The 17,596-nt window shown below is 35.8% G+C and overlaps 1 protein-coding gene across 1 annotated transcript; it reads right to left on the bottom strand.

The window, feature by feature from the left end:
* Window positions 1-898: 898 nt before the first annotated feature.
* LOC140171372 (uncharacterized) lies at window positions 899-17,346 on the bottom strand. The gene is made up of 13 exons (XM_072194615.1): window positions 17,182-17,346; window positions 15,534-15,695; window positions 13,464-13,641; window positions 12,531-12,701; window positions 12,346-12,386; window positions 11,655-11,828; window positions 10,038-10,133; window positions 8,339-8,573; window positions 7,999-8,059; window positions 5,741-5,780; window positions 3,929-4,079; window positions 2,703-3,308; window positions 899-1,727 (listed from the first exon to the last, which is right to left on the bottom strand). Exons 6-13 carry the CDS (start codon window positions 11,803-11,805, stop codon window positions 1,520-1,522), a joined length of 1,548 nt encoding a protein of 515 aa, XP_072050716.1. The 5' UTR covers window positions 11,806-11,828; window positions 12,346-12,386; window positions 12,531-12,701; window positions 13,464-13,641; window positions 15,534-15,695; window positions 17,182-17,346; the 3' UTR covers window positions 899-1,519.
* Window positions 17,347-17,596: the final 250 nt, after the last annotated feature.

Here is a 17,596-nt window from a genome sequence, read left to right on the forward strand (position 1 = left end):
ACACATAACATAGCATTGTGATTATCGTATATTGACGAATAACAATCAAATATAAACCGTCCGCAAGCACACCACAACAGATGGTAAAGGTGGAAAACAGGTGCAAAACCAATTTAGAATTGAAATGATTGCATACGCGTTTGGCGTAATGGAACGGTTTCTATCGTAACTGCTATTCGGCATTATGAAATAATCACGAAAATAATAACAATTACCACGAGACCGGCTCTTGGTAATATTGTTGAATAAGCCAGCCTTACAAAAATAATTCAATAAATTACTAATATATGTAGAAAACTGTACAACCTGTCCAGTTTAAGAATACAATAATTAAGATAAATAATGACTTCCATAAACATGACGCTGACTACTTACTACATTAATAATACAAACCGCATTAAAGTAATTTTGAAAACACCGCCTCATTCGAATGCAACATTACAAATCATATTATAGTTTCAAAACTTCTCATTATCAGATCAGGCGGATTAAATGTTGTATTGGAGACGACAGCAGACAGTACATTACCAACTGGCAACATAATGGGTACCAATGGACCATTTGGGAAATTCCCAAAAGCATAGCGATTGACATCATCGTCAAAACGTGGGCAGTGACGATATGTGCATCTACGTGATGTATTCTGGGTTTCATTCGCAAAGGCTTTCGGAATGCATAGACCATGTAGACGAATCCAATTTTACGCATTCCTACACATCAACATGGCAGCCAGCCATAGCTGGGTCCCCATCGGGTATATCCCACCTAAAATATGAAATGACGCGTCCTTGGCGAGGATTTTAAACTGAATTTCATTCATCACCCGTGTTATATGTAGACAATAGAATCATAAACTATGATAGAATGATGAAAGTTTACAACACAATACAACATAACATCGATTTTAAAGCGGCTTTAATCCACCCAATTGGGCAGTCATACTCATAACACCAGTTTGGGACCCAGTCATGGCGGACTAAATTCTGATCATCACTTGGCTCTGATTTAGTTTGGTACTGATTTAGTTTGCTTTTTTGCTCATCACTTGGCTCGTTGGATTCGTCTATACATTTTGACACGGATTGTAGGGATCTAATATTGATCAATTAAAAAATACACAAAGAATCACAGGTAAAACTTATGGTTAATCGGACATGTTTAGATATTTTGACGAGTTTTGTATTTAAAAAGGAATGAACAGGGTTAGGGTATGAGGATGTCAAAAGAAAAGTAACGGGATCGAGGAGGAGTCAAGGAGAGATGGACGGAGGTAATAGAAATATGGAAGAAGAAAAGTACTGGGGGAGAAGGGAATACAAACAGGAGGAAGTGAGTTGTGAGTTTTTTTCTGGAGCTAAAGAAGGCCTTTGACATGGTAGAAACAGAGGAAGAGAAAGAGAGAGTGAGCGAGAAGGGGATCAGGTATAAGGGAAACAATGGAGACGTAGATATTATCGATTTTAAGCGTTTTTAACTTTGTCTCATGGTTTATGCCACTTCCGATTAAATATAATAATAGTCAGTTCCGATAATATCCCAAATTATCTGCATCAAAGTAATCCTTTGACTGTCCAAGAGGTGCCTCCAATTCCCATAGCCATTCAGTTTCAGAATCGCTTCCTCCTGGTGGGACATACATATCTAGTTCTGAGAGTGTATCTGATTCTTTATCGCCGGTTTCCAAGACGTGTGGTCTACTGGAGCCTCCCAAATTGTCCATTTTGTGCCTTTGAAAAGAAGAGGAAAATAGGGTGAACATTTTTGAAGTATGACTTATATTTACTTAAGATAATCATGGTTTGACCTAGACTGTCACACAGTCTCGGTTCCATCTCTGGGTAAATACTTAGAGCTAAAACCACCTTCCCCTTCACTCCACAGATTAATACCAACACACCACTAAGCCCCAACTGCCAGCAACACAGTTATAGTGCTCCTGAAGCACTGTGTGTCAACTCAATTAATATACAGACCAACTTGTTCATTTTATTATAATAGCTCTCCTAATCTGAGACTGTTCCATTTTGAATAGAAAAGTCCCTTCCAAATAATTATCAACCTATGTAACGTGACTGTGGCGTCAATTATGATAGCCCCGCCCCATTGGTTATGGTTATGGTCAATAGACATCAGTGAAAACCACTTCAAATATCGCCTTGCTTGCTGAGAACTACACTGATTGGTCAGGCTAAGTAGCCGCGCCGCTTACACAAACGGCAAGACAGTGAGACCACGGACACGGTATATAGAAAATTCGTCAGATCCAGGATCGGTAAAAGTGACGTCCCACAAAATGCTGGGAAGTGGAAAGGAAATTGCCTACATATTGGGAGGGTCCACGTAATCTACATTACCAGTCGTTTCCCATGGACCCGAGGGATGTATCGGGTATATAATCTACATGTACATTACCAGTCGTTCTCCATGGACCCGAGGGAGGGTCTAGGATTGACATTTTTGAAGAATTTCTCAAAGTTTGCAATCCTTTGATGCGTTGAGCGTAGATGATCTACTGCATAAGTTAAGACAGCAACTGTTGGCTTTTCAGTATCTGAGCTTATGTGCCGTGCTTTCAAATCGATTCTGCAAATTACAAAACTGCTGTGTGAGTTTTGATTCTTTGCCACTATTGTGCGTTTACAGCTGGAGGTAGACCCTTTATTGTATTTGATTCTATCTGTTATCTGTATAGTTTCTCTTACCTTTGCTTCTGTCCACTCGACGAAAGTCTCTTCACATCTTTCGTTGACAGCTGCTTACTAGAACGTTTCTTTTTAGCATCAGATTTCTTCGCACCTTGTACACAAGGTGATACAGAGTTTCTGTTATGTCTTGATTCAGACTCAGTCCTGCTTGAACTAGGTTCATTTTCTGATGTACTCAGTCTTTTGGACTGGGATTTTCGCCTCTCTGACTTTGCCGACTTTTTGGACACCTCGTTTTGTTTCCTTTTAGCATCCGATTTATTTGCACCTTGTGAAACAGAGTCTCTATTATTCCTCGATTCGGACTCAGACCTGCTTGAACTAGCTTCAGCACCTGAAGCACTCGATCTTTTGGACTGTGATTTTTGCCTCACTGACTTGGTTGACTTTGTTGGCGCCCTATTTTGTGTGCTCTCTGAATCTGACACTTCCTCAGCCGCTTGGCCAATGTCTGTTTCTTCCACTGTTTCTTCACGAGGATTATGACAAGCCAAGTAGATTAACTGTAGCAAATACAGCAGACCGCATGCCCAGGCGGAGGAAAGTTTTACCCAGAATGGCGGAGGTGTTCTATTCAATAATTCCAAAGTGGCTAATTCGGGTCTAAAAGATAAGAAAATTTGAAAAGAAGTACACAATAATTTTCATTATCTGAATTAATATATTATTGAAAAATAACACTTTGGTGTTTTGCAAAAGTTCATTCTACAAATCATATACTTTAAAAAGTTGCTTAATTTATTGTTGTTAATGAGTTATGTACGTTTTACAAAAGTGTTGTTGTTTCAGTCCCCTTTACAACATAACTCAAGAACCACAGGACAAGTATATCTGTGATATTTGAATTCTTCTACACGCTCGCTATGAATTGAGCAATGCAATTTCTGCAAAAGCTCACTACCTTTCGCAAGATGCTGTGAACTACATTTTTTTTGTTGCTGCTTCGACCAACAATACATCTTATAACCATAAGTTAAATTGATGGTTGCTCCAAATGATCCAAGATCAAGATTCTACCATGTAACCATGGTAACACAACGTTTAGATGCGAAAGATCAGTATGCCACGCTGTTCCCCTTATTTATGAGAGTGTACCTTCTGTATCAAAACCAACGAGCTACTTAAAAAATTCAAATCTCCATGACCGATCCCATTTTATTGCATTTTGTTTGTCAAGACACTTAACAAATTTAGGTGGAAATTACATAATGAAAATGACTTACTTAAACCAATTAGTTAGAGTCATCATGATGAAGAATGATGCTAATACAAAAGTAAGGTGGAAGAGCGAATAGCTGTATATTGTACCATCTCTTTCATTGCGTACTAGACCCCAGCTTTGGCGACGAAGTTCATGTCGATCTTCACGCTCAGCTTAAATTTGAAGGAAATATGAACATAGTCGGTAAGTTAGTAGTGGTAAGGTATCATTTACACCAGCATAAATACTACCAAAATCAAATACGGTATATTGTAATATTGAAATAGTGTTGCTAGTTGCTACAGCAATATTACTTTGCAATAATTGAATACATGAATCAAAAACCCACCAAGTCCATGGGAAGTGATTTTGAGAAAAAAAACCTGTGTATCATTTTAATTCCTTCAGTTAGATTTACCTGGTCAATATGGTAAGTTGTACGTGCAAATGGGTGGGTTAAACTGTATTAGGTATGACGATTAGCATTTCAGGGACTTTGTGGGGTTCATTTTAAATTCTGGACTTGGGTGGTTATGAATAATGTTGATAAGCATTCTGCCATGTAATATAAACCGCACACTTTCCTTGATTAAACCCATTTTTTTTCCCAAAAGTCACTCTCCAGCAATGAATGTGTTACAATTGGACTTTTATACATACTGGATTTCAATCAATGTGTTACAAGACTCAAATCATGGACTTGGGTTGATTCTTTCATACATGCTATTTTTCACATGCTCAATAGACACAGATGATGAATTTGAGTTGTTATTTCATACATATAACAGGCCTATGTATAGCAACACTTTCCCATGCTTAACTGAATTTGGCCAAAGTATGGACTTAGGTGGCTTTTGTATTCATATATTCAATTGTATCCACGATCTTCTGAAATTACTGCCCTTATTTCTAGGCACCAAGACACCAAGAAAATGTCATAAAAGTGATGGAGGCAAAAATACGCTCAGGTCCGACGGAGGGATCCGTTTACCCTTTTCTTTTCCTCCATACTCCTAACAAAGTCCAACAGTTAAACTGCAGCCGTCTAATATTAAGCTACATATATTTGCCATTTACAGGATCTCTAGACTAAGGTATGTTACGAGTCGTAAATGATTCAAGGTCAAAAAACCTTTTACAACAAAACACACATAAACTATAAAACACATTAGAAATCCTACAACCACCTCAGATCTACCACGAGGACATGTTGCTTTTACCTTTTACACGAAAATAATAAACAGAATCAAAAATGTATATTTTGCGCATTCGTGTGCAGGGAGAACCTCGTTTTGGTAGCAAGATGATGGATCCTTGCAAAGGGCGAATAGGACAGTTATTACAGATCTTGCACCAACCCCTTGAATTGTTACGGTATTATAAAAGTTGGGGATATCGAAGCTAGCTCGCGTCTGACGTCTGTCAATCAAACCTGGGAACAAGTTTGCAAGTATGATTGAAATTTCTGAACGCTGCAATAAAACAGCGTGCGCTGTGGTTAGTTTTCACCTTCAAACATACAGTTTCAAAAGTTAGGTTTTAGTAATAAGAAACTTTCTCTTCTAAAGCACCATGTCAAAAATGCCTAGAAAGTTACCTTTTGTCTTGTATTATGAGTATCGACATCGGCCGCCATTATCTGCGATTCATTTTATCCGATGAAGGCACCAGGTGAAACAACCTCCCTTTTACGCGCAACTAACCAATCATATGGTGTAGTGTGTTTGATTGACAGGATCGTCAGACTAGTTTCTCTGTCTCTGCCTTTTATTGTAATGATGATTGACAACATTGAAATGACAATTCATAGATGTTTGATCAAAGCACAACTTACTTGGACCAATCTGATCAACCCAGCAGTTACAAAACCCGACCTGGAAAAAATATTACGAAAGTTGTTTTAACGAAGGTCAGAAATGATGTACATGTAATATTTAGCATTCATCCAGGTAGTAGGTAATATTAACATTTGAACTCTAATCTGAATAAAATTCCCTTTAAAAAGGGATGTACCGGCAAAAGGATGAATTACAATGAGTAACATAAGATTTCGTTTTAAAATATAAATATACAGTAAAAATAATTTTTAAGTGTAAAGATTATGGTTGTATTTTGAGCCAAATTCCATTTGTTGCTATTCTCTCAAAATCAGTCTTTACGTTGTTAGATACATTTGAAAATTCCAAACATTTGGCACCCGAAATGTGATCATTTGGCACCAAATGTGATGTGATCCCTTCTACATCCTTACGAATTTCAGAAGCTAATTCATTAGCGATTTTCCCAATAGTTTATGTTACACCCTGTTTTGTATTCTTCTTTCACACTATACTTACGTCAAAACTGTCTATGAGTATAATTGTGATTGCACAAATGAAATTTGTAAAAGCAAACAACATTCGCATCTTTTAGTATAGATTAATTCATAACAATCTGGTTTTGAAAATTTAAACACACAGAATATTAAACACTATATCAAGAATAATTTTTTGGGACTATATAAACAACAAATATATTATAGGCCTACACATACTGAAACCCAAAGCTATTGTATTAATTTTGTTAGCATGGTTAAAGACTAGTGATATACGTAGGAACATAATTCGTTACATCTGCACTAGAGCTCCATTTTTCTGATTTATGTCATCATTATTATACCAAAATATATGAAGTTAATCAACTTATCCAAAAGAAGATAATTGTTTATCATGTGTGAGTGCAAATAACTTTTGCAGCAGACTTTTGATTAAGGGCATAACATTACACCCTCTTCTATCCTAACATCTAATTATTATCCTGTGAAACTCCTAAATGTAGAACCAATTGTCCTGCCAATTATTCTCTCCCACCAATTGCCAATTAATTTTCATGTGTAAGTTTTCTGGAATAGATGTGTAATGACATCAAAACAGTTTCATAAACTTAAAGCAAGATTGCTGCTAGATAACCTTGACCCTGCTTGAAAAGCACTATGACCATTGACCACACACTGACACCACAGATATTGGAACTTGTACTGAGTATTATATTGTCCCTGTGCTTTATACTCTAATAAGGTCAATGTGCATGGTAAGAGGACCAGCGAATTTGCCAAATTTTCAATTTAGAAAGAAAGTTCCTAAAATATTATACTGATTTTACCTTAATATTGCAAAATCAACACAAAACATCTGTTGTCTTCACACACCAATTTTGGTATTTCTATTTGCCTTGACAACTCGATCATTTTTTGACAATATTTTCTGTTTTGTTCATACACTATCTATAGAAAGTTAGAAACAACAACAAACTTGAGCCAATTAATAAGTACCGGCCAGTTCCTGGCCGGTACAAAAACAGTACTTACTGTTTATGGTGGCAAAGTTTCACATCCAATCCTGGATGCATCACCAGTCGTATTGATATTTTGGCGGCAAATGTTCTTTGACCTGTGAAACGGGTGTTATTGTATCACAGGTCACAGTTGAGTTCAACGATAGGGGAAGTGGCCATGTCAGCGATCAAGAAGATACCTCTCAGGTTGAAGACTTGAAGTCAACTGTGACCAGTGATACAATAACATCCGTTTCACAGATCAATGAACTTTGGCCGCCCGAAGATCAGTAGGCCTTAAGGTGCATCCAGGATTGGATTTGAAAATAAGCTACTCATAAAAAGTAAGTCCAGTTGTTCACATTATAGTTCAAATATTAGTAATACGTTATTAGTGGTTTGATTCTTGTAAATTGTATAACAGGTACATTGATACAACAGTGTATGTTGGGGCTGAACGCCCGTCTTTGGACGGTATCCAAAGATTTATCGTCTGAATATCAAATCGTGCATAGCACATTCACGTGTATCGATCCCGGGTATTGATTTTAGTATCTCTGCTGTACCATGGCTGTAATTATTAGCAGGCGATGTCGGTGTGTGTGTGTGGGGGGGGGGGACTTTGGTCTCGCACAACATAAAATATAATCCAAAATAACACAAAATCGCGGTAATAGCTTTCCCCTGCTAATATGCATACATGTTATCCTCAAACATGCTTCAGACAACGCCCTTCTAAAAATAAGTGCAATAAATTGATGAACTGATAGTTTCACTCACATGTTCTTCGAAGTCTTCTGTACGATTTGTTTTGTTTGTGATGTCTTCAAATGTCTTCAGACTGTGATGGAATAATAATAATAATAATAATAATAATAATAATAATAATAATAATAATAATAATAATAATAATAATAACACTAATAATAATAATAATAATAATAATAATGGTGATGATTGCTCTGTACACTTCTCCTTCTGTATAGTGGCGCTGAAAAGAGCTGTGTAGGCTGCTATCGCCTACTGGCGTTCTAAGTATGTATCTTGTTCATTTTAGGTGTAAAGTTATAAACCGTCAAAGTTCCATGAAACAAAAAATATAACAATTGACCACACCTACCATGCATATAAAACAGTTCCCAACATAAGCAAGGCAGACACTCCTCCATTTACCAGATCACCTATCGTGACGTCATAAAACACTGACACCGTACTAAATGCATCTGGTTTACAGTCGCGGTAATATGTAGTAGCATTGGGTGGTAAGATCTCTACAACACCAGTTGACAACGTCACAATAGTCGCATTTGATGTGTAATTTACCATGTCTGATGTTTTGAGTTCATCAATTGGAACTATAAAAACAATACCAGGAGCATTATTTACTATTAACCGACCCTCTATGGGCCTACCTCCGCCAGTCCTAAGGTTCGCTAATCCAAAACGTTTGCCAATATCCTGACCCAACCATAACCCTAATATTATCATAATTCTAACCCTAACCCTTAACGCTAAATTTTGTACCAGCGAACCCTTTTCTATTAGTCCATGATGCAGTCATGTCTACAGTAGAATTCATCTCGACCTTTGCAGGACTTAAATCCCATTAAAAGCTATTAAACCAAGATAACACTCATTGAAGCAGCTCAACTGATTAAATCAGATCTTCTCTGGTTGTGCACAAGTGTCTGTTTTCAATGTGCGACATCGCAATAAAGCTGGTATTATAGCTTCAGTTGGGTAACCGATTATAAAGGAAACGAAAGGAAACAATGGTATGTGTACCTTTGTTCACGAAATGAGACAAAGACCTGCTTTTTGTTAACCAGCATTCTTCAAAATGAGCAACATAATGATTGTTGACTTAACACGGTTTGGAAATAATTTCTTCATATTTTTGGTGTTATCTGTCGTTTACATTATCCTTCCTAAAACACAAAAGTGCGACCCTCTCCAAACATCTAAAGTAGCTAAAAATTTAGGACATGTTACAAAACTATATTTTCTAGAACCTATTTAGAATAGTTAAAATGTAGCTTGTACCGTTTTTTTGTGTGGCATCCTTCAGAAGTGAGCGGTCCGATACCAATATTTTCGGTCAAATCTCCATTCAATTAACACGGGGAGTTGGCTAGCTATGCCTTGCCCTCACTCATATTTTACAAAAGTGCGACTATTTCTGAACATCTAACCTAGCTGTAATTTTAGGTCATGTTAGAGAAATATATTTGCTAGAAGTTTGGAGAATAGCTAAAATATTGGCTGGTTATTTTTCACGCAGTGATGTTAACTAGGCAAGTGCCCATTCTTCCAACGTACATCATTTGTAGAGGTCACGCGTCAATGGTGAGAGCACTGTGTATTGTGTATAGGAAAACGGACAGTAACTGCAGTATGCTCAGCTTTTTACATGTTTTATGTTCGGACTAGAGAACTTTTTGGGACTAGTGAACCTTATTTTCGGATTAGCAAACCATAGCGAACCATAGGACTAGCGGCTACATCCCTTTATGAGACGTGAAACGCCATGTGTGCGGTGAGCGGCAATGGTACGCTTTGCAAGACCAATAAAGGCGCCCTCTATAGTCATTACAAACCAAAAAGACTGGTTTGTAGTTGTTAGTCATCGGTATGCGATGGCCACGACGAATTATATGTGACACGCTTATTTTATATTTTGTGGTTTTTTTGCGCTTTACTTGCTTGTCCGCCTGATGTTGTGTTGTTATATGAGTGTTGATGAAGTGCGGTGGAGGGGTGGGTGTGTGTGTGTGTGGGGGGGGGGGGGGGGGTGTACAATATAAGAGCGTTTCACTTACTTCCTATGGGAGGTTGAATTAACAGAGCTGAAGCGGTAAGGAACATGATATATGCAGTAGCTACTGACGATTGAAGAACACCACCTTTGGAGTAGGCTGCGATAAAAAAAGTGCAAAACATGGAAAAAAAATCGTCTGTAAAAGTAACATTTTTTAAAATCACAGTCGCACAGCCGACAGCTTGCGATTGTAATACAGATGACTTCGTGTTAACGTTTTATGTATGCATGTTGTAATATACTTTGAATAAGGGTCATCCTGATGTAGCAATAATATATTCTCTTTAACAATGCAAATATATAAGTTACATTTTGACCTTAGATATTTTGACAAGCCTTTCATTTACTTTACTTAGTAATAGTTTAGTTCAAGTTCTTGATTAAGTTTTCGTTTAATGTTCGTTTAGTATTCGTTTAGTTTTTATTATTCCGTAGAATGTGCTTTGCAGCTTACGTAAGACCTGATCGACCCTTTTGGATCGTCTTGGAAAACACTTCCGTAAATTTCGTCAACATTCATCCTTGTTGCTGTCGATTTACTAATTCAGTCAAAATTGTTAGAGACCCACTTCAAACAATAGCCTGGAGTTTTTCACATAACCTCCAAAATCTTGTGCCGGTGCTACTAGAAATGACTAGTATCAGAATCGAATTACAACAGACTATTATAGTATGTCTCATCTCAAGTTGAGAGTAACGCCATGTTGGATTTTGCAGTGGCAGATTCAAATCAGTACGTTTACGCGGCGGATGCGTCGCTAGCTAGAGTACGGACACATATGGAAAGGTTTCTATACAAAAAACGATACATCTGAGCACAAATTTTCGTCCAAGAGCTCTCAATCAAGCAGTGAATTGTCTCCGCACAGTCTTTGATTACACTACACAGTTGAGTGCATAGCAATGTAAGAGTTGTGGAGCTTCTAACTGAAAAATATGCCTCTTTGATTGGTTTTTGTCGAAACCTCAAGTGTTCCCTTCAGAATTGGTTTTATATCAAACGAAAGCTAACACGTCCCCCTAAAAACACTTTTCGCCACTAGGTCAACAGATAACGCATTTCAATGTTATAGCAAGGCGAATGTGGAACATCTGTTAAAAACTACCTATCCAAGCACATTTTTGACCAAAATGTAGGTTTTAAAAGTCAAAACCTCAAGTGTTCCTTACAATATCTGTCAAATTTCATGTCATTAAATGAAAAAGCACACTTATATTGTCCATATACTAGCGTCACTAGAATGAGCAATGGCCAATTCTCTTTAAATTGCAAATCTTGGGCAAAAAGTTACTATTTTCGCCTGTTTTGTCATACGGTTGTAAATTCAATGTACTATGACTTTGCTAAAGAGCCTTACAAATTGATATGAATAGCCCTTCTATCGTATGTACGCCCCGCGAGAGTAGGTTAGCGCGCGCGATTCAAATCTGCCACTGTTACTTTACTTTTTAACTTGCGAGACTATAAAACGTTACGAAAAGGTCTGATTCTTTTTATCTGCGAGTTACAAATTGTATATTACAGACTTGAATCAACCTACTGTACCGGCATTGCATTGAAAAAGCGTCAAATTATTAATATTTGTTCTTGATTGTTTGTTTTCTGTTTGTCTCTTACCTTTTGGAAAACATGGCGCCATAGATGCAAACGTAAGGATGAGGCAGAGTCCACTGCTGACTCCAATGTAAACGCTATTCACATAACAATCCCCATTACGTTTGAACAAAGCAACCATGAATAGCACCATAATACCAGACACAATGTACATGAACAGAATGATGATTGTCAGCACTGTCAAAAATAAGGCCATTGGTATTTCATTATTAATACTATCACGGTTTAAATAGTGTTATTTCACAATTAGCTACACTGCAAACATATTTTTAACAACTTGGATATTTAAGCGGTTTTTGGTTTGTTTTGTATTCTGTGTATGCCATATTTAGCTATATTTGGTTGTATCCTTGGTGTAAGATATTCATGAGTTAGACCAGTGTAAAATCTCCATTGAGGAATAAAACTGTATATTAATCATTCAAAAGATAACTTCTGTACCAGGTAATCCCGTACACGAAGCATAAACTCATATAATATCTGAAAAATTATGAAGCCGACGCAGCTGCAAAGTAATCTTTGAAATCTACTAATGATACGAATCATAGCACCGATTTTTTCAATGCCCGTCCTTTTTGAAAATGCATGCATGAGAAAAATAAACACCAAAGTAATGTTAATGTATTATGTCTTATTGGAGTGAAACTTGTCACATGAAAGCAAGTATGGTATGCTTGTAGTTGGCTGTACTTACCACAATACCATAGGCTTGAACCGTTATTGATCTTTTTTGACCTGTTAATGTTAAATATTAGAAAAAATAAAAATATTAGAACAACTAGAAAAACAACAGTTACTATGATTTATGATTAAAATCAATTTCATGCCACAAAATAGCTCCAGTTGGGTGTGTGCGTGTGGGAATCCTGGTATTCTTACCATGAGCGGTTCCATGAAGAAGCTAAGTCTATAAGCACCCAGAGCTGCAACAATATAAATATAACTGCACCAAAGAAACCAACATACTGCGCCAATCTGACCCACTCTGGTGGAACAAAGAATGCTGCTGTAATCAGTCCGATTAGGAATAGAAGTTTGAAAGCCCAGAACCTATAGGAGAAGAAGAAAAACAAATATGTAATAATAGCTAATAATGATTGTTCGTACCTCGAGACATATTATTTGGAAATTGCTTGATTGAAATTCAAATCCAATGTTGGTGACATTCATGAAACTTGCAAATTGATTTTATATTCATAACAAACTGTGGGTGGTTTGAAGTGGAACATGTTTCACATGTTAGCACCCTTAATACAACGGGGGGAGGTGTCTTCCTGGTTGAAGGTGTACTATGTGCTGCCGTTTGTGGTACCTTTGCATCGATTTTGGTTGGTATATCTATGTCTTAAAACAGTTTTGTGATGTCATGGATGTGGGAGGAAGGGAGCAGCTGCCCTCTGGACCATCTTGGCCCTTCTTGGCTCAGTGTTATGTTGAAAGCCGAACCTTTTTCCATTTTAGGCCTTTTTCGACAATTCTCGTCAAAATATTGTCCCCCCTCAAAGTTACCTAAACCCCACCCCTTTGCCCACTGGCTCCATCTGGCTACGCTACTGTATCGCTCAAATCTACGTACATAACCTTGAAATGCGAAGAGACAATATAGCCCTATATTGAATACTGAATCCCAGTATACTGATTGGTGGAATCTTATCTCGCCTTTTTACGGCATTGAATCTGATTGGCTGAATCTCGAGTGACATTTTGTCTGCGCATGGCAAGCTTAGTAGTCACGTGACACTGTCCTCAGTTTTATAATGAGATATTTTTTTATGTTATCTCATTTCTGTTTACAAGAACAGTTTGTCTTACCCATTATGTATTCCAGCACGTATTGTTTGCTATGTTTGATACGGATTGTTAGCAACATTAAAACGAAGAAGAATACAGCCATACTAGAGCATATTCGATAGACGGCAATATAACCATAGAACTCTTCACAGTTGCTCCCTGTTCCCAAAGACTCGCAGAAAGTTAAAAGTTGTTTAGCCTGGAAAACAATGGAAGAAATAAACAAGGAAATAAAGTTAAGAAAAATCAAAGAAACCAAAAATATCTAAAGCATTACACATTTTAGTTTTATTTTATTGTTTTGATCTCTTTTTGTATGTGTTTCTTTTGCCGCCATGGTCTGGTGATATCTCGATATATTTATCATGTATGTACTTTTATATTAATACTAGAGTACCTGCAGCTGTGACGGCACTGTAGCCCCGACTGTAGCTGTACGTGAGAGCACCACCAGCATCAGATAGTGATGCTGTTTGACCCCCAATGACCCCAGATGACCGCTGACCCTAGATGACCTTGGCTTGATCCCCTTTGACCTTTGATGACCTCAGTTTTATTTGATACATCCGTTTGAAATTTAGAAATCATTTTCAGCTATGAATGCTGGGAAGACATTGCAGTCCTCACAGGGAGTGGTGAAATCTTCCTGTTCCTATCATATTGAGAATTCGTTATACCATGTTTAAGCCCTCGTATCAAGGATTCCAAAGTCTGTGCCCGATCGGACAAAGTTTGAAATTTGACCCCCTCCATAATGACCTTTGACCTCGGTTGACCTCAATGGTATTTTGCGCAGATATTCCCCTCGTAGCAAGGATTCCACCCACCAAGTTTGAGCCCGACCAGACAAAGTTTGAAATTTAACCCCTCCATAATGACCTTTGACCTCGGTTGACCTCAATTTCATTTTGGGCATATATTCCCCTCGCATCAAGGATTCCACCCACCAAGTTTGAGCCCGATCGGAAAAAGTTTGAAATTTGACCCCTTCGTAATGACCTTTGACCTCGGTTGACCTCAATTTTATTTCGGGCATATATTCCCCTCGTATCAAGGATTCCACCTACCAAGTTTGGGCCCGATCGGACAAAGTTGAAATTTTGACCTTTGACCTTGACCTCCGATGACCTTTCAAACCACCCCATAAACGTGGAATGCCCGATATCTATCTATATCCGAAATATTGGATCAATGCGTTGAAGCGCGGCGAAATGCATTGCCGGACAGACAGACAGACACACAGAGCTCATTATTTTATTAGTATAGATGTGCCTGTGACAAAGTGCAATAAATATATAAACACACAAACAGATAAATAAATAAATAAATAAATAAATAAATAAATAAATAAATAAATAAATAAATAAATAAAGTAAGTTACAACAGCACCCCAGCAGTACTGCTAAGGGCTACTATATTAAAGGGATGCCAACTGAATATGACGAATTTAATTAATTAATTGATTAATTAATTCAACTTCAATTCATATTATTGACAAAGTTTAATAAATAAATAAATAAATAAATAAACAAATTAATTAATTAATTAATTAAATAAGTAAATAAATATATGATAAATAGATAAATTATTTAATTAATTAATTGATTGATTAATTGAAAATAAATAAATACATAAATAAATAAATAAATATATAAATAAATAAATAAATAAATAAATAAATAAATAAATAAACAAATTAATTAATTAATTAATTAATAATAAATAAGTTAATAAATATATGATGAATAGATAAATAAATAAATAAATTAATTAATTAATTGAAAATAAATAAATGAATAAATAAATAAATAAATAAATAAATAAATAAATAAATAAATAAATAAATAAATAAATAAAAAATAAATAAATAAATAAATAAATAAATAAATAAATAAATAAAAAAAAAAAATAAAAAATAAAAAAATAAATTAATTAATTAACTGATTGATTAATAATTGAATTAATTTATCAATTAGTTCAAAGTTCAAAAAGTGTGGATAAGAATGTTAGGGAAAACACCCTACCACGATAACAATACTTTTAAACAGATAATCAACTTCCTCATTACAGTGGTATCATAGCATTACTCACCTGTGGGAGTAACGTCTGGGCAATTGTTTCTGAAACCATTACACTGGCAAACGCTACGCCCAATACAAACATCAGAACGTACAGAATCCGAGTGATAGTGGATTCCCGGCTCTTTGGGATACAGTAACATGCCAACGAGCTACGTCCACACCAACAGAATAACTATAATAAAACATATGAAACACAAGTTAACAATTGTATTTTGTTACAATAATTGGATCTAAAAAAAGCAGTGTATACAATGCTTTTGAAATACATTTTATTTATACATGCCATTTCACTTTCATTTTATGTTTTTTAATATTTCCTGTCATTTTATATTATATTATGTTATATTACTTTATTTTATTCAATTTTAATTTATTTCGTTTTATCTTATCTTATTCTGCTGTTTTTACTTGTTTTTTGTTTTTGTTTTTTTGTGAAAATAGGGAATTCAACCAGGATTCATGGTGTGTTTGTTGATATTCGTGATATATTCGAATTTAGGTTTCAGGACAGAGTCAAGATACTCCCCCCCAAAAAATCAAGGTGTCTATCTACAGTAGATAGCAACGTGTGAGTATTAAAACTATCTACAGTATAACAGGAGGTGCGTATAAAACTACTCAGAGTATGTATATATAAACTATTTACAGTATATTATAGCAACTTGTGTGTATAAAACAACGTCAGTGATGAAAAGCATAGTATAGTATTAAATTACATGGAGTAGCTACAAACGATAGCAGGGGTTGAGTATAAACTCATGATCTTCAGTAGATAGCATAGTGTGAGTATAAAACTATGTACAGAAGATAGCAGGAGTTAAGTATAAACTCATGATCTTCAGTAGATAGCATAGTGTGAATATAAAACTATCTACAGTAGATAATAGGGGTTGAGAATAAACTCATGACTTTTATAGTAGCTAGCATAGTGCGAGTAAAAAACTAGTTATAATTGATAGTAAATTATGAGTATGAAATATAGTTTTAATGGATAAACTTATTTATGTATTTTTTGATTTTGTGGGAATTGGCTTCTTATTGTTTAATATTTTAAAGTTGATCACTCTATGTTTTTTTCTCTATGTTATTTCTCTATTATGTTATAGAAGTCTTATTTTTTATCTAAACTAATCTAAATCTACTTTGCAAACAGTTTCGCTGTCTTTGAGCAATGTCCATATACAAGTAATGTCTTGGACGTAAAAGACGCGTCTACAAACAAGACAACATTTTTTTAAGGATATGTAGCCTTAATAGGACATGGCTTACTTCATGTCTTAATTAAATACACATGGTTGACGTAGTGACTTTTAGCAAGTGTCTTAACGCAATTCCATGTCTCTAAACTAGACACGAAGTCATGACTAATCAAAAACATGAAGTTATATCAAATGACTTGCGTTAATACACTTCTACCTACTAAAGACATGTCTTCAGGCTAGACATACATTTGGCAGTGTATAGTAAAAAAATATCTGAAAATCTTAGTTGCTTAACATCTGCTTACGTCAAAAAGTTGCGTTTGGTATAATTGGTCGATTTGGTCTCATTATCCTGATAGCATTAAACTAAGAATAAATAATGGACGATGATATATAACATGCAGTTCTTCGTGTTTTAAAGTAAATTGTACAAATGATATAATAGTCATACATTACCTGCGATTCCCAACAACCCTTCGAACTCATGGTGTAGTCTTCAAAGTTGCGTCAAAAATGTTTCCAAATTAATTTCTAACCAACTAATGGTAATTGCCTACGTTATTGCCACCATTATTGTGTTATGACGATATTATAGCACTGATCGACATAAAGTAACTGAACTGTAAAATAATTTGGGTTATTTCTTTCTGTTGCTTTGTTGCCTTTCAGAGACAAAGCTAACTTGACCTTAGTCGGTACAGAGTTTGCAAATCACTGAATGCTTGAACAGTTTGTGACCTTCACGTTGACATCGTGTGTGATCAATGAGAGTCTAACCTTATTTTATTGCCGACATTATAAGCTTATTATTATTTTTTAAACTGTTTCCTTCTATGCTTATGTGCGAATTAACATTTATAAATAGCCATAC

The sequence above is a fragment of the Amphiura filiformis genome, chromosome 15 (assembly GCF_039555335.1).
Source record: "Amphiura filiformis chromosome 15, Afil_fr2py, whole genome shotgun sequence".
In the NCBI taxonomy this organism is placed as follows: Eukaryota; Metazoa; Echinodermata; class Ophiuroidea; order Amphilepidida; family Amphiuridae; genus Amphiura; species Amphiura filiformis.